The sequence below is a fragment of the Amblyomma maculatum genome, chromosome 6 (assembly GCF_055883805.1).
Source record: "Amblyomma maculatum isolate TAMU_Amacu chromosome 6, ASM5588380v1, whole genome shotgun sequence".
In the NCBI taxonomy this organism is placed as follows: Eukaryota; Metazoa; Arthropoda; class Arachnida; order Ixodida; family Ixodidae; genus Amblyomma; species Amblyomma maculatum.
In genome coordinates, this window is record NC_139349.1 from 39,081,552 (window position 1) to 39,100,281 (window position 18,730).

General features: G+C 44.8%; 1 protein-coding gene across 3 annotated transcripts in view; it reads left to right on the top strand.

Annotated features, from left to right (window-relative positions):
* LOC146185578 (uncharacterized) overlaps positions 1–18,730 on the top strand; it is a 29,586-nt gene extending 10,856 nt beyond the window's left edge. For all 3 annotated transcript variants that reach the window (XM_084606506.1, XM_084606508.1, XM_084606507.1), the window contains exon 5: positions 5,021–18,730. In XM_084606506.1, the coding sequence (XP_084462632.1) occupies positions 5,021–5,219 (199 nt within the window). In that variant the 3' untranslated portion in view covers positions 5,220–18,730. The remainder of the gene's footprint in view (positions 1–5,020) is intronic.

Sequence of the window (18,730 nt, forward strand, 5' to 3'; positions counted from 1 at the left end):
CCTTTGAGCATAGATCCTGAACATCCTGAGGCACGCGTGAAGTCATTGGGAAGTCTTTTCATTGGCTCACGAAAGGCCATCGCGAAGAAGGCAGGGTGCACACTTGGCAGGAAATAAAGTGCATCTAGCTCCCTTCTTTTCAAGTGGCAAAAAGCATGTGGCAAAAAAAAGGGGAAGAAAGTTCACAGCTGAGCCAGATCAGCTTAGTTTTATTGTGTTATGTAGGGGCTGTTCAGTTCTGTTTGTTTTTCTTGCTCGGTCTGGTGTGTGACTTAAAAGGGAAAGTGTGGAGGCTGTTTTTAATCATTCAAACTGTATCTGGTGCTATGTACGATAGGTCAAAATTTTTTCTGGAGGTTGATAGGAGACTTCCTTATCTATTGATATCATCTGCTTTCCTTACCCTTGGCAGACACCATTTCAGGAGAAGAAAATTATGGGCATCACATTAGAAGGCGGGAAGAGAGCAGAGTGAATAAAGAAACAAAGATGAGCTGATGATAACTTTCCTAACTGAAATCAAGAGAAGGATGTGGGCATATGTGGAACATGTGGTGTGGGGAATGGATAACCAGTAGTGAACTCGAGAAAGAATACTTAGAGGTGGTGACAGAGAGTCAGCTGTGTAGATAAGGTTAGAAAAATTGTGAGGAAAAGCTGGCGAGCGCTGACACAGAACAGAATTTATTGAAGGTCTATACAAAATCTTTGTGCGCTGCTGTAGATTTGGCAAACTTTATCAGGATGTTATGGTATCTTAGCTGAAATTACTGTATAAACGTGTTTAATGGCTGTACCCATGTATCGGCTGCACTCGCTATTTCCCGAAGCAAATATTTAAAAAAAAAAAATATTCGTTTAAGGTCTGCGCCCAAACTTTCCACGATCCACACGGGAATAGCTTTCAAAATGCATTCGCACAGGAGCTTCCAAATGCCACCCATGGATGGCGCCCGAAGTCGCGGGTCATCATTATCATCATATTTTTTTTGCCGCAAGCTTCTGCAATCTACCGTATTTACTCGAATCTAACGCGCCCTCGATTGTAACGCGCACCCGTTTTTCGTGACCCCCACCCCCGAAAAAAAAAAAAAGCTCCGATTGTAACGCGCACCCGTTCTCCGCGAAAAAGAGTACCGCGCACCTAACGCTTTCATACAGCAATACAACTTTGTCTCGTTTGGAAAAGCAAAGATTTAATCTCGGTGCACTAAAAAACAAACACACAAAAGGAAACGGCTTATCTTGCCAAGATTGTCACTATGCCGGCACAAGGTTCACTCGTCGTCGCTGTCAGACAACTCCTTGTCACTGCTGACGGACCAAAGCATCTCATCCTCGGTGCCGTCCATGGCATTCGATATCCACATTTTTTAAAGGCCTTGATGACCATGGCAGACGGTATCGTGCACCACGCATCTTTCGCCCATCCAGTGAACTCTTGCAGCGAGGCACGCTTCATTCTGTTGCTGGGAGTGAATTCATGGCAGCCACTCACAAGCCATTCGGTGTACAGCGCCCGAATCCTATCTTTCACTGGCTTGTTCAAGCAAACATCGAGCGGCTGGAGCTGCGATGTCATGCCATCTGGTATCACGACAAGGTCGGTGTTGCACGCAGCGAGCTTGTCCTTGATGCGTTGGTCGAGATGGCACTTGAAAGCGTCGAGCACAAGCATCGCACGCAGGCCCAAACTGCCGCCGGGTCTCTTGCGCCAGACGTTATCGATCCAGTCGGTGACCAAGTCCGTTGTCATCCAACCTTTTTCATTGGCGCGCACAATCACGCCACTCGGAAACACGATTCCTTTCGGGAGCGTCTTGCGCCTGAATATGAGATACGGGGGCAGCTTGTGTCCATCCGCGGTGCAACAAAGCATTGCGGTGACGCGTGTTTTTTCGTGGCCGGAAGACAACACGCGCACTTGCTTCGCCCCCTTCTTTTCAGCGGTTGTGGTGGCAGGCATGTCAAAGTACAGCGGTGTCTGATCGGCATTTCCAATCTGGCCGAGGTGGTAGCCGTACTTGCGGCGCAAACTTAGAACGAACCGCTGAAAACTGTGCAGCTTTTCTTCGTACTCTTCAGGCAACTTCTGGCATATCCCTGTCCGCCTTCGAAGAGAAAAGCCTTTTCTCTTCATAAAATTAGACAGCCAGCACCTGCTCGCTTTAAAGTCGCTCCGCGTTAGCCCTGTTTGTAGGGCTAGCTGCATCGCCCGGACTTTGAGCAGGTCCGTCGTCACTGGCCGCTGCGCCGCTCGCTGCTCTAGAACATATTCTGCGAGCCGCTCTTCTATTTCAGTGAACCGGCCCTGCTTCGGTCCACTGAAACCTTTTCGTGTAGCCTTGCTGCCGAAAATCTTTTTCTTCTGCTTGCGCCAGTCCCGCACGCATGTTTCCGGAACTCCGAATGCGCGTGATGCGGCCCGATTTCCGTCCGTCTCTGCACACACGATGACTTTCCGTTTAAATGCGGCATCATGATGAACTCGACGAATCTTCGGCACGTCCATACTGGTTGGTCAATCGCAGAAAACGGGTAGGCTAACCAAAGCACATGTACCAGAGCACACGAAGGACGCTACTGCAGCTAGGCATAGACAGCTAGACCAGCTAGTAGGCTCGAAGTGCATACCAGGCGGCCATTTTGAAATGCCGATGGCGATATGATATCGGAGATTTAGGGTCGTACTCGATTCTAGCGCGCACCCAATTTTTGGACACGATATATCGGAAAAAAGGTGCGCGTTAGATTCGAGTAAATACGGTATATCAGCACTAGTATCGCCAGCCCTAGCCGCCCAGGCATTGTTTCGCCAACTGTCAAAGGCACGTGAGTAGTGGTAGAGTGGTTGCTGTGGTCGCACGCCGTAGTTGCGACTGTTGTTCGCTCTCCGCTTTATTTTTCGGGAATTGCCGTCGAGCATTGCCATTCTAGCACAGCGAGCAAGCATATTGGTAGCTACACGGCAGGCTTTAAATTGAAAGTAGTAGAGTTTGCCCTCGAACACTGCAAGCGTGCGGCGGGCAGGAAATTCAACGTGCGCGAGAAGTGCATCTGAAGATGGGGCAACCAGAAGGGTGCATTGAAGAACACCAGTTACAAAAAGGTGTGCTTTTCGAGGCAAGCCGTGCAAGTATCTCGAACTGGAAGAAGAGCTGATGCACTATGCAGTGGAAGTGCAGAACAATGGCTACACTTTGACAACGGACATGCCACGCGTGAAGACATAAACCTTGGTGTGTGCAAGAAACATACCACGCGAGGACTTCAAAGCTAGTGTCGGCTGGCTATGAAGATTTCTAAAGAGGAAGGGCCTATCTTTTCGGCGAAGGACCACGCTGTGCCAGCGGCTGCCCCCCAACTACACAGACAAGGCGCTCAGCTTTCGAAAGTACATCATCGGTCTGCGCCATGAGCACAACTAATATATTGTCCGAGATAGCAAACGCCGACCAGACCCCCGTTTGGTTCGACTGCCCTGAGAACTGCATAGTTGAAATGAAAGGGAAGAAGAGTGTTTCCATGCAGACAACTGGCGCAGAGTGCCAACGGTGCACCGTTATGCTGTGTCTCACAGTGGACAGGCAGAAACTGCCCCCCAATGTCATCTTGAAAAGGAAAAGGATTCCTAGCGACGCTTTCCCCAAGGACACAGCAGCAGCATGAACGGAGCAGCTTGGTATTGCCTCTTTACTGTGGCCTCTGATATGCAACTAAAAATAGAAAAGGGCTGGATGGACGATGAGCTTGTGCTCAACTGGATAAAAAGCGTTTGGCAGAATTGCCCAGGCGCCATGTTGGCCAAACGATCGCTGCTCCTCTTGGAAAGCTTCTGCGGTCACTTGACAGATAGGATTAAAGAACACCTGCGCAGTATCTACACAGACATGGCCGTTATTCCGGGCAGCCTCACCGCATGCTGCAACCCCTCGATGTCACATCAATCGGCGTTTTAAGATTGGATTGCAAAGGCAGTACTCAGAATGGATAGCAAATGGCAATCACAAGAATACGCCGACCGGGCGGCTGAAGAGGGCACCGCTGAAGAGGGCACCAGAGCCATTTTGCTGCTCAGCTGCACTAGGTTAAGCAAGAGTGCCGGTGCATCACATGTGGGCAGGTTAACATAAGCTGATTAAAAACTGTCACCTCAGCCAGAATACAACTTTTCTTTTTTTGTGTGTACATGTTCTTGAACATTTCAAACTTCCTTACATTCAGTAGAGAAACAACTGTCCTAAGTGGACAATGACAGTGAAAGTGCTGCACTAGCATACAACGTTTGGCCACAGTGTGGAGTTTTCCAATCCACAGAGGTGCTTAAGCTATTTGAAAAAGGCCTGAAAAGGCATAACAGAATTACAACAATACACCAGCTCACCGCTTTCTTAGCCCCAGCTCTTTGTAATTACAATTTCCTGTAGTCCCTAATCGATAGCCAGCCAGCTGTGGCATGCATGTCATGAATACTAACCTTTTCTTTTTTCTTTTTTTAGTTAAATGGAATTTATAAAATTGCATTTAAAGGGTTTTTACCGCATCTTTCTTCAAAAAGTAGCCATCTTTAGTAAATTCGCCCTGACCGGCAAAAATCTTTATGGTTTTTAATGGTACTTGCCTCACGACCCCAAGACTTTCGTTTTCAGTTTTTTTCAATATTGATCAGCTTCCGGCTGTTGTCGTTGCGATTATGCCATTGCATGTGTGTTGCCCTGAGCCTGAACAATGCTTTTTACTATAGCAGTCTCTTTATTGAACATTTCTTCACCGTAAGCGAATGATACTCATCTACGAAAGGTGAAATGGGTCTGCAGTTTAATTTAACTATGTGTGTATTAGACTTTACTCTAGCGGTGTCTTACTGGTTTTTTCTGTTTGTTTCTTTTGCAGAGTGGTGATGATCCATAAAATTAATTAATAGACGGAAATAAAAGGTTGCCTCTCATACACACGTGGCAAGTCGCACGCAGAGCGTAGATAGAGTTCTTCTCCCAATGCCGTTATTATTTCCTCCCAGGTTCTCCATACTGAAGACTATACGGAGGGACTTTGTGGATGCGCTGCCATTGCCATCAAGGCTTAAGGCCTACTTGAACACGCCACACTACTACTCAGAAGAGCTGGCAGACTCGGGGGCCCTGGATGACAGCAGTCCGCTGGCCGCTGTCCAATCCAGTGAGGAGCAGCGTGATGACCGACCTTTTAGTCCGAGTTGATAGGGCTTGTTGGAGAAGGTTCATTCTACTCCATCTGTTTATTCCTCTTGTCTTCTGCCCTCCGTGCGGTATTCGCCGACATCTTTCTGATGTTCCTCTTGGATGCGGTACGCCAGGCTCATTGTCTAGGCTTTCTTTGGTCGATACAAGCTCTGTGTTTACCGTTCTTGCTGTGTCTGCTACAGTATTAGCATGAAAAGTGCGCTACCCACCAAGTATTTTAAGCAGCATCTTAGCAGAGACAGGCTAAGATGGCCCATCTTTTTGGGTGCAGGGTTTAAGGTTTGTGGCGGCCTCTGCATTTCAGAAAGCAGGGGCATGCTCGACACGGGTGAGGTCTTCTTCCGCTAGCACATTTGCATTCACATTGTTGCTTGCTATTTTCTTTATCTTAACTCCTACACGCAGTGCAAGGAGTTCTGCACACTACCACAATGCACAGCAAACATATCCAGGTGCTGCTCACGTCTTAATACAAACCATTCAATCAACCTAGTCTGTGAAATTGATTGTGCTCCCTTTCTTGGTAACGAATACTAAAGGTAGGCCACTGAGGGTATCGAGGCTGTACTTATTCTTGCACTCTCTCATTATTTTGCAAACAGAAAAAAAAATTTTGTCGTATGAAAATATGGCCTACAATGGCGGGCACTGATTTGCGCTGCCTGGGGGGGACGTTTATCACCTTGGAGTACTCCTGCATTCAGGTGTTTGAGGAGAAGAAAATGTGGCTGATTACATTTGGGAGTGGGGAAATATGTGAGCAGATTGCGATAACAATGTTTGATACCGCATAACTCACTGTGTGATTGCTTAGTGTACTTGCTTGCTATTGTATTCGTCAGTTTCTTTGTGATGTGATATTTCAGGGGTGAGATTTACTGTTTTTAGTGCGCTGCAATCTGCTAGAAGGAATGCATACAAGTGCTTCCTGCCTTTCAGCTCGTCGAGGCAGTTGGGTTGGCAACCATTGACCTTTGTTTTGAAAATAGCCTTGAGTTGCTTTAGGTCGTTAAGCCCCGCATACCCGCAATGGTTTTGCAGGTTTTGTTTTGCGTCTCAAATGACCTGAATTCTACCTTTGATATGATAGGTGCCTCTCGGCTGTTGAACACTCAACTGAAGTGCACAGGGAAAACAAAACAAAAAAATTCAAATTTTAAGTTGTTCTCTCGGTCAAGGGGAATTCCACTTGATGGTTCATGTTTACTACTGTTTTGTGCACCATTCTGTAGGGGAGAAAAACAAATTTCAAAGGTAAATTTAAGTTCCCTATTCTTTCAACACGTTTGGTGTCAAATGTGTATGCTCGGGAGTCAGCTCCAAGTATGCCTAGTAACTAGCACCTGCTTTGCCATCAACAGCAGTTGTGTAATTTGGGAGCGTGGTTCTTAATAATCTTTCTGATCGAATCCGGGTCTGAAAATGATGGCGGAACGATTAGTCTAAACTTGCACCGCCATCCTCGTTGATCAAACTTATTTGGTGCGGTAGTATTATTGTTGATTGAATTCGCTTTCGCTGCTGTTATCCATGCACCTCCTTCTTCAGCACAATTAATTTGACATAATTCATCACATGTTTTACGCACCACAAAAGAAAGTCTAGTGTCCAACTTTTAGACAATTTAGAGACTAGTTTGAAGCTTTGACCAGTTTCATACAGCGTATGTTTTGGTAAGCAAACTTGACTGAACACATTGTTGTCTCACAATCACTCACTGCACATTTGCGTCTATCTTTGAGGTTTGATCACATTGGCTCAGACATCCATGTCATAGAAGTAACTTGCTATTTACTAGTAGGTGTGTGCGAATGCCGAATAGGTAACCCTCGAATTGAGTAATTGAAATATGGAATTCTTCTCAGCAGTGCTAAATGTGGGCACAGCCTTCAAAGTACCGTGAAAACCGTTCTAATTATTCGAAAGTTCGAGTTATCGAATGCCCAAAAAAACTGCTGAGAATGGTAACTTTATCTAATGAATGCTCATAGTATGTATGTCTATACATTTGAGATGAAAACTAAGCGACAACGACAATATTTTGCTATCTTGTCAAGGGCTTTGCTTTGCACTCATTAGTACCAGGAATGTCGACCAGAATTGTCAGTGCATCTGTGGCCCATTTTTCACGATGCGGCGCGGTAGCAGATTTCACCGTCGTGCTTTGAGGATGTTTCACAGCACGGACTGTGCACCACAACCACTGTGCTTTGCCAGTAACCACTCTGTGTGACCCTCCCATCCCCGCCCTAATTAACGAGCATCTGACGCAGCGGATTTACATTAGCATTGGCCGGTACTGCGCTGTTTGTTCAAATTTTTTGAGTTTAGGAATAATTGGAGGTTGAATTAACTAGATTTTACTTCTTATCCTCTCTGCACCAGCACCAAGCCTGTCGCAAAATATGTCGATTGTTCTGCAAGTATTCAATTTATGAATCAAATAATTTTGTAATTTTGATTTGTTTTTGGATTTTCAAGTATTCGCACACCCCTAGTGATTAGCTCACTGCAGTTCAACTTTTGCACTTTTGAGACTGGCACTATAACATTACTGATGGCACTTGTGAATCTCATGTAGCCCTCAGGCAGTAAAGTTCAGTTACAAATTTTTAGGGACCAGTTGTCTTTAAACAAACCCCATTTGGCTATATAGCAAACTAGACTTCAGTGCTTCAGCATAATTCTTTTCTTTTATTGTGTCTCACACCGACAAGGATGACAGTGTTAGCAGCAGCGTTCGCACCTATTACAGTCTTGCATAAGGGTTATTGCTGAACACACCATTCAAAGAAAATCAGAATTTTTTCTTTTTATGTAACATGCTGTTTAGCTGTAAGTGAAGGAAATTGGAGTGCTAGTGCTTGGCAAAGCCTGACCGTCATGCACTCGGACAGCTCGAACAAGTTCGAACGTGTTCAAAAAGGAACTGTGGGATAGGCCATGGCCAGTTCTCTAACTTGATGTCATTTTTGAAAGCATCGGTTTTGGCGTGACACAGATCATATAAGGTCCCGTAGTGTCCGCTTAGGGACCTAAGGAGATGAATAGCCAACATGGCGGCCCATGTCAAGCTCTCTTAGAAGTTGTTGCATCAGTGTTTTGACTAATTTGGCGTATAACATCTTGCGGAATGCTTGTGTTTAGCATACTAAAACATGTGCGCTGTTCTAGAACTTAGCAGTGCCTGCCAGCATATGCACCCTCTCATCATGTGGATGGTCAATCATGATTGACATGTCCCTTCACCAATGCACTTGACATGTCGGAGGAGGTTCCTTGGGCATTGTTTGATTTTGTATTAATCTCCTTAGTTAATTTTCTGTAATGAATGGGCATGAATGCCATTCACACCATGGGGGACCTCTGAAAGCTAACACAGCAAAAGGTTATACCTTGGAGCTAAAAGTAATAAAAGTATGCCATGTTCTGTTAACAACCTAGCTAGCAGCTTCGGCTGCTGCCATTTGTTACTGCGAGGCTGTACGCAGTTGTGTAAATTGCCTTTATTTTTTTTTACATGTCTGGCCTTTTTTTTTATAAGTGCAACTACAAGCCAGAGGGAATCTGAAATTATGTTCTCATTTATTTAGGCACGCTGGATGAACGGAGCAGCTTGGTATTGCCTCTTTACTGTGGCCTCTGATATGAAACTAAAAATATAACGAACCTATTTTTTGGTCGCATTTTGTTTATCGGCAAAAGGAAAATGTGTCTCTGATTCCTTCGCTGCAGCAATCGCAACATGTTGACCTATTGCACCACTCAAAGTTGCAACAAAACGGACAACCGTTTCCGGTATTTTATCCAGTCGGTTGGTGCCATAGATGATGTTTTCAAATCGATGCAGAGAGTTTCGTTGATGCTGCAAAGGACGCAACCCTATGACCAGAGTGAAATGCCCTTTACTTTGGAATTTCCTCTTGTACAGCTATTGTAGTAGCATCGCCAGCATATGCATTGAGAACCATGGCAAAGGGAGCCTTGCTTCACAGAGGTTTGAAGGCTGTGTTGGATCTCCGTAGGTTGGTGGTGGTGGTATTCCTCTTGATCTGAGTGTGTTTGTGATACTAATTTCTGCCAAATGGGCGAGGTTTCAGTGCGTCATGACAAGTAGTTGCAGGCTGAAAGTGCATGACAGCCCTGCGATTACTGTGCGTCTTCCTGCCTCTCGCTCCTGTTGCCCGGTCTTCTTCCATTTGAGTGTGCAATGGTTAAGGAAGTTCTGGAGGTCAAAGTGACGGTTACGAGCGGTGCCCCTTGTACTGGGCGAGGTCAGAGTGGCTGTTTCGAGCTGTCGAGCGGTGCCCGCTGTACTGGCCTTTGTAACGAGGCTCTTGTGACACTGCTTGTATTACGAAGCACTAGAGTGCGAATATTAATGTGGTCCATCTCTAGTGCTTCAGAATGCACGCTCTGGTGCGGTATCTCCAGCATTGCGCCCCTGCGCCTGCATGCCTCGTGCTCATTGCATTCGTCATTGCGTGACATTGCATAAGCCTGACATAGATTTGTCTCCCCATCTTCAATCCCTTCCTGACCGCCCGTTGCCTTGTAGGATGGGAAGCGCTTCCCGCTTCATTGTAAGCTGTGATTCCTTGATGACCCTCCCTCAGTACTGTGGTGGGGGACGATGAGGGGGTCAAAAAAAAAAGAAAAAAAAAAAAACTGTCGTCTATGTTGTACGGTTGTCGTGTGTATGTCACAGAATAGTGATAGAACTCTCATCTTTTTTCCCTCCTCCCATGGCCTGTTTAACAGGATCTATCACCTCCTCACCTTTTGCTCCACCTTCATGTATGTGGACAAAGTTGCTTGTATTGTGCCAGGGCCAATTGTTCCACCTTGGATTGTCTGTAACTGAGCCTATGGCTGATGTTATTATCGTAGTTTATGTGGCATTTTTAAACATGGTGAGACAGTCAGCTAATAGTTTAATCAGAATTTGGAACTAGTTCGTGAAGTTGTTTTTATTTACATTACTTACTTCTTCCTTCTTACTTTCTGGCCATGGCTGTTCTCACCACAAATTCAGGACGGAATTGGTCCTGACATTTTTTGGGGGCCGATGAAAGGTCAACCTGAGTATATAGTTTTCTGTCATCGAGTCTTGTATAGAGTACTTTTGAAGGAAGAAGGAAGCCATGATACACATTGTCATTCTTTATTGCTCCTCTGTTATCAACAAACTTGTAAATTTATATGGGAGAAAAAAATGTTGTGAAGCGCTGAACCACAGACACGAACTTCCACGAGCCGTCCCGTGATCACACTTGTTCAGGCTTTGACACTGTTTCTCCTGGACCTAAATGCCCTCCATAGAGACAATCTTTATGATCGACCAAAATTGACTACGGATGAACAGAAAAAGAAGCAGAGAGCATATACTTCGCTTTTCGAGTTTTCTAACATGCGACCCTATGGTTCTATGCTAGCGTGGCATCTACTTGGATGACTGTTTTTTTGGCTTCATATTAGTACTTAGAAACCTCCGGCTACCCGCATCAGCTTCAGATTTTCTAGTTAAGATGTGGAAAAAAAAAAGAGAGAAAAACAAAGACAGTGCATTTGTATTTGTGAGGGTTTTGTACAGTGGAGAAAGGTGCACAGGAGTTAGTTGTTGCTGGCATGGGTCAAAATGGGGCGAACTGCCTTTCTTGAGACATTTGTGGTAAAATGCCTGGTTCTTTCTGTATGAGAGATTAAAGGTCTCTTCGATTTGGCTGCACCAGCTGCACCGGTTGAAAGGGTGCAACACTGCCGTTACCATTTTGCCGGTGCTGCGCCTGCCGTCTGCACTTCTCTCCTTGTTTTGTCAAGGGGCAGGACTAGGTTTGCACGAGTTCTTGCCCCTCATGCACTCGCTCTGGAGGAGGTGCAGAAGAAAGCACAGCATGGCATACATGTCGCTTGGCTAAGAGCGGACAACGCTGCGTATCATTCTGCAGAGCTTTGTAAAGTTCGTCTCCTTCAGAACCAGGACAGTTAGTCGCTAACGGATCCGTGAACGGTTGCATATACAGGGTAGTTGTGCTGCATGCTTGTCAGTAACTTTTGTTGGTTGTCAGGAGTGGTATTATATGTAGTTGGGGCCACATACGTAGCGTTACGTGGCTGCAATACGGCACCTTCGCGCTCATTGTCCTATGTAGACTTCATTTTTATTTTTTTTGGTGTCGTGTTGTGTGGCCCTAGCCTTTACCTAAGAAGATGGGTAGCTGCGAACAGAAAACAGCTGCGATCAAGTCATTTCCGCCGTGCCAGCATGGCTTGGCCGCTGAGTGATGTGCAAGACCCGAGTCGCGTTATATGTGCACAGCAACTCTGCGACATCAAACTTTTTGCCGACGGAATACATAGACGTTTGCAAGTCAATGTTAGAGCATGTGCATCTTTTCAGCAGCAGCGCTTTTGGACCGAAGACCGGAACCCTGGATTTATTACCGCTGAACCAGTCAAGTGTCTCATTAGGTAGTCAGATTTAAACCGATATGCGTGCAAACTGCTTACAATGTTAATTCTCTCGTACCCAGGTGCATCAGGGGCATCTTTGAAATTCGCCATAGTGACCATGTTGTGGCAAGCGATATGTTGCTGCCATATACGGCTCGTATGTTGGCGTCTGCTAAGTTGCGGAGTCCTACACTTGCATACTCATTTTGGCAGCTGCCATCGCTCGCTATTGTCATGAATGGCACTGCACGCTCGCATGACCACTTGGCACCACTGCAGGACTTTTCAGAACCAGTGTAAGCCAAATCGAAGACACCTTAAATTGACTTATTGAGCTGGGGCAGAATTCATGAAAGAGTTCGCTCCGGAACGCGTTTGCTTTCTCTGTTCTTGCTTCGCTCCATTGGTAATTAGTCGCCACAGCTTGGGTTGACGTCAAATCACGGAGGCAGGACCACGGATTTTGTAGACATCACAAGGCATGTCAGTCAACTGAAAGCGAACTCGTTCGCTTGCTGTGTGCGGAACAGCGGAACTGGCGTTTGCTTCAGCGTTAGAAACATGCCAGTCCCTCCCATCTCCCCTTTTTTGTTGTTCGCGGTGCTCGGTGAATGGGACCGGCAGCTTCGGCGGTCGCGCGTACATGATAATCCTTTCGACGTGCCTGATGATGCTTTCCGGAAGCACTTCATGCTTTCAAAGAGCTTAAAGCGCCTCATGGCCGAACGAGGACAAGCACCTACACAAGGGATCGGAAACTACTCTGCACACTGCTAGGAACATTGACACAGCAGTACTGTAGCCAAATACATTCGTTTAAAGCTTAAAACATGCTGAAGGTAGCATATTGTTCCCTAAAAATACAAGAAACCGAGATGGAACCGCCCAATCAAAGCCGGTTAGCTCTTAACTGCCCTGTCGTCCTCCCACAATTTGCATTCCCCCCTTCTCCCCCCATGCCTACGTCAATTCAATGTCACGGCAAAGCGAACGCGTCTCAGAGCGAACTATTTTGGGGATTAGGCCCCTGTGTTTTGTGGTGATACCTCTCAGTTTGGACAATTTCTGTGAATCCTCCAGTGGTAGCGATGGCAGAGCACGAAATTTCGCACAAACTGCCGCTACTGATGCTGGTGGATTTTATGACTTTTGAGTGGAGGTGAAATTGGTTAGAGCTTGGGATGGACGCCAAGTGGAGCACTCATCCCAAGCGAAATCCTCTCTTGCTTTTGAATATGCATTCATTACGCAGTACTGCTTCCGTTACTGTCAATTATTAATTCATATAGAAGCACTGATGCAAACTTTGCTGCATTCGAATTTACTCTCTGGTCACCCAAAGAAGCTGTGTGATCTTCAGTACACAGGCAAATGCAGTTGAATGAATTACAGTAAAACTTTGTTGATAAGTTTTAAAAAAATGTAGGAAAAACATATTATCTGAGAAAATGTATCATCCCAACTGCCTGAATTTTAAAGGCATTTATCTGTTGAATGAAATACTAAGGCATTGGAATTGAGGCTTTCATTGCATAAAAGTGTAGATTAGCATTTATAGCTGTCAAGTATGAACAGCTTTTCTTTACGCAGAATTCAAAATGCCACATTTTTGCTCACGCTACATCCCCCAAACCTGGCACGCACGAATGCACGCGAATAGTTGTGATTCATAAATGGTTCGCTCCTATGCATCTAAGGCACCGCAAAGAAGCCACTGCATTTCTCATTTCTCCTCATGAAGTCGTGCTTCCGTGGGAATGGGGGCCTCGTATGTTGGCTCGTTTACTTCTTTCGATGCTTCGCCCGTTTGTACCTCGCCACTACAGGAAGGCAGCTGTGCCGGGTGAGCGCCGCCACATTGTTTTTCATATTGCGATTGCTTGTTATCACATTGCAGGTCGATCATAAAACATATTTTAGGACCGCAAGTTATCGAAATTTGAAGCGTAGTAACCAGGAGATCAGGTTATCCAACAGTGTAATAACCAGGAGAAAAATAGCATAACTCTATGGAACATTTTTTACTGCTCGTAATTTTGAGCATATGAACCGGAACGTTTCAACGAAGTTCCACTGTACTTGTAAAAGCTGTATCAGTATTAAGCTGGGGCATTAAAAATTGTCCTTTCTATGGGAATTCCTTGGTGTCAAACAAGAGTGCCAAGACGTTTTATCGAATTCCAGCGCTGTATTTTTTGCCTTGCCTTTTAATGGTCAGATGTTTTGCTTATATTTTTGTTTTGGTCCTCATACAGAGCAGCCACTAAGAGCTCATGCTTGTAAGGAGGGAGCAGGATCTGGTTGGAGTACGTTAACAAGGTTTGGGGCTTTGCTGTTGTCCTCCTGTGCACCTTTGTCTGCAGTTTCCTGTTGTGCAGCAGGGATGTTCACCACAAGCCACGTTGTTTGGGGAGGCCACTAACACTTTTCATGACTGGTGTATCGTCACTGCTGAGTGACGAAGCTCTAGCCACGCATGTGCAGCTCAATACTGTGGTGTTGTTTTCGTGCTAGCGTCTAAGCATGTGTCCTTGTGTCAACTGGGAGAACGCTTTGTGCATCCACACAACCGCATTTTTCAGACTCTGGCCAGTTGTGCAATGGAAGGTGATTGTGTGTCATTTGTAGCGTCCCTGTATGTCGACCTGTCGGCTGCATTGCCCTCCTTATGGAAAGATGCAGGGCCCAGGCCACATAAACCATTGGCTCAATGTTGGTACTGCTATGCTGGCAATGTACTGGTCCTATGTTGGATCGGGCATTGCCAACACAGTAGTAATATTAGGCAGTGGTTCGTGGTGCATGGATTGTAATTGCAAGTGTCCCCTGTCCTGTAACTTAGCCAGTCTGCTGTTAGCATTAAGCTCGCAACACTTTTTACGGATTGAAACATGGCTACATAATGAAGCAAGAGTTCGCACCTGCATCTGCATGTGAGCTTGCTTTGATAAAGTGAAAGGCTGTTGCAGATGATTAATACTGCTCTATTTATTTGGGTATTGATTGCAGCATAATGGTTTTGTTTTAGTTTCTTCTCTTTGCTGACATGCTGACCTTTTGCATCGCAGCCGTCATTTTGCTCTTTAAGAACTGAAACAGCACCAGTGAAGAAACTCTATTCCAAATTATTTTGCAGTTGAATGCAAATACCTCCTGGTGATTTATGCGTATTGATGTCTAATGCATCTTTACAGAAAAGGAAATATACAACCAGAATTTGGTGCCAACATTTCTTTAACCTATGTCAAAAGCTGCATATATGTCCCACTTGTATACAAATAGGGAAATTGTGCCCTGAATAGCTTTAGAAAGTGGATGACATCACTTTCAAGCCATTTTAACCATTGGTCTTGTAGGGAAAATGGTTACGCATTGGTACCAATAACTTCGTTGAAAGGCCTCAAACGCAGTATGAATTTGTAACTCAGTTTTTTGGTGTATCAGAAAACTTCCACTAGAATTGGAAACTGTGTGAAGAAGTAATATGAAGGAGGTAAAGGACGAGAAAGGCTAAAATGTAGAATGATTTTTTTGCCTCACCAAAAGACCCGCGTCAAAATGTACACCCGCACGTCTAGGAACTCGCAAACACCAAGCGGACCTATCGGATAGAAATATACTTAAAGGTTCGTTTGATAGTTCAGTAATATTCAGCATTCAAAGTGTCACATTTTTCTATTGCTAGCACAGGTGGTTGACATTTCTGGAGCCCTCCGCTGTTGCGCCTCTCATAGCCTGAATTATCACACTGGGATGTTGGACCTTCTAAACCAAATCAGACCAAGCCAAATGTGTCCTGCTATCACATAAAAAGCTAAGGGTCAACTCCAAAGGGTATTCAAACATTTTGTGTCTTCAGTTTATATGAGAACATCAGTTCTGCTTAATTTTCATGCAACATTGCAGTTTTTATGAAAACCATGTTGTAGAGCCAAAAAAAAAAAAATTTATGTGAATATTGATGGGCATGCAGCTTACGATACCACCCATGCAAGGTTCCCCAGAGCAGCTGTCTTGGTAGAGGCCACAAAACAGGAAAAGTTTAAAAATAATTTGTGCTGAAAGGAAACACTTCCGGCTATGAAACTTGGCACAAAGGAGAACTATGGAGAACCTGCCTTTAAAGGTTCAGTAGAATATATGGATGCAAAAAAAAAAATAAAATGCAGGGGGCTTAAGCATGTCTTGAAGCTGTATGCTTTGCAGGGACAGCCCCTGTAACACCCCCTTTTCAGTCCGCATATTTTAAAAATAATTTTTCTTTAAGACAGGTTTTGGGAAAAAGAAAGCACCTTATACTTTTAGGTGAGCACCATGGAATGGTGGACTCCTTCACGTAAGCAGGTCACAGTCAGGTTTTCATATTTTTTCTTTTAAATTGTACTGGTTTATAAGAAAGGAAAGGTGCAGTATCTGTCAGACTTCTTTATTGTGGTGAGGGCAGGGAGGTAGGTATTGGGGGAAAAAAAGGTGCTGAATATTTTTCGGTGAACACCAAGGGATCGGGGACACTAGGTCGAACTTGAAGGTCAAACTCTCGCCCACCTTGACTTTACATAGCATAGTGAAGCTTTTACTTCAGAAAGCCCTGGAGTAGCCTTTTAAGGCACTTGCAGGGTGTAGTGCATTAGGTGGCACAATGATGAAATGGCAGCTTTATAAGAAATGTAGGTGCTGCCATTGATCTAAATTAAGATGTTCCATAATTGTGGGAGAAGCAGGCAAAGCGTGTGTGCTGATTGGTGTGCTGCTTTCAGTGATGCATTATTTGGATGTTGCAGCTGTGTCTCTAACATTGTGCATGTCATTTAGCAGCAAAGCTTGCCTTTCTTGAGTAGGATATTATTTGTTTTTGTGAAGTTTTGTCACTGCATTAACCAGCTCTCGGTTGTGGCTCCATATTGAAACTAGCGTGATCTTTTTGCCATGCTTGTCAGTGGACACAAACCTCGGCATGTCTCGGCAGTGCCAGGAGGGTGTTGAGTGTGACTGCTTTGGTGTAAAACCATATGTAGCTGAGTTGCCGGTGAAGCCTGCATTACTTGCATTACTTTTCTTTGCTTCCTGATCCTCCGTAACTGCTGAGACACCGAAGCAAATTACCGTCGCTCATTTCCGCTTTGACTGGGTTAGTTCTGCAATTTTTGGACTGTGTGAATGCAAGAGCCTTTGGATATTCCTTGCCTGTGGGTTCTGAAAAGCAGGAATGAGGTATGCTGATGCTACGACCATTAGGAGGGAGTTTTGGATGTTGTGTGGTATCACGTCTCCTTTTTTGCTCTGTGTGCAGTTTGCTGTTATTGCTCGACATTTTCGCCTTAAGAGAATGAGCAGCACAACATATTTGTAGGGGGCGTTCTGCTTAGTGCTACATTACTGCTAATAATGGAGTTAGTGAGAATTTTTCTTATGCCTCAGGCTTTCTTTTTTTTTTGTTCTGTCTGTGTTATGAGTGATGAGAAGTTCTTACCATGCTTCTTCTTGACTAGCTTTGTAGTCCTTGTGCTTTTTGTCTGTACAATTGTGTACAGTATATCTATTTATTTGCTCATTTTAATCTTGTCACCATGAATAATCATGCCGATGCAGTTTTTTGCTCTGGTGTACACCATCTTTGTGAGACGATGCTTGCCAGTGGTGTGTTCAGAGGGGTGGTCATTATCCTAGCCTTAACATTCTGCAAGGCTTAGATGGACCAGTGAATTACATCCGACAGCTGTAATTTTTTTTCTTCCACCTTTACACAAATATATATAATTGTAAGAAAGGTTCCATGTCAGTAGCACACATGCAATTCAGATTGAAACAGGAATAGCATATTTTTATGCTTTAGCCAACTGCAAGTTACGGTTAGAGAGGAAATGCACCAAAATTGGAATATACTTTAATGGCTTCTGAGTTACTGTAAATCATTTTCTTGCAGAGCCTTTCCACTGCTTCCAGTGCCCATCAAGGCTGTTATAAAGCACTGTAACAGCAGGCAGCAAGCATTATAACTATTTTAACTGTTTTATTATGTCATGTTCAGTGTACATGGCATTGCATGGGCTTTTTCATCGTGCCAGAATGTGACCTATCACATTTCAGGAAATGAGCACCCCTGCTCACCACAGGAGGTGTTGCGGTCATGTCGCAATGCCGAGTCATGTGCAATATGTGCGTATATTTTGTGCATTACAATTTCTTGCAAGCTCAAAGTTGGCGAGGAGGAGTGGAGAGCGGTGCCTTTGACACATTGTCGTGAAGCCGTTTTGGACGCATCGCTTTTGGTCTTGGGAAACATGCAGAAGGGTTTGTTGTTTGTGGGCGTGCCAATGAATTTGAGCTGAAACGGAAGTTCGTAGGAAATCGCTGCTGATTACTCATAGCAGGGGGTGGCATTTTATAGCCTGTGCAGAAAAGCATGTGCTACGATCCCACATTTTTGGGAAAGTGCAGAGAACGATTTTAAGCATTAGAGCCATGAAATGGGAAAAATACTACTGACAGCTGTGGAAAATGTGGGAGTCGCTTGCTGATTCGGGAAAAAAAACAATCCTGTAAGTGAAAAACAAACAAGGTTCTCTTCATCATTGTTTACTCATAATAGTCCATTATGCCTATTCACAGGATTTCACTTTATATTTGAACAAAAAATGAAAGCGCTGAGGCTGTACTGGAGGCGGCATTTCTCAAAGAGGCAGTGTTTACCGCATTCTACTGAGGACTGCCGTGAAAACGCAGGGGGCTTCCTCCTGCCCGAGTGATCAGCAGTGTATGCTGTGTTTCACAGCCGTTGTGAATGTTCTGTTTGCGAGATTACACGAGATGTTTGTGGTCGTTAATGTTACGACCGGTGGGGTCAGTGTGTAGCTCTTGTTTGGATGCGTGAAGCCTAGATGGTGCCCTTGTTTTCTTGGGCGATCGAGAACTTACAGAGTTGTGTTTACCCCGTTTGCCTCTGCGGTAGTGTGTTTCCGTGTCGTGCTGTGGCGATGTTTTGCAGACGTTTACATAGATGGATGCGACAGATTTGTAGGCTTCTATGGAATAAAGTCCACGTGTATACCTTCGAA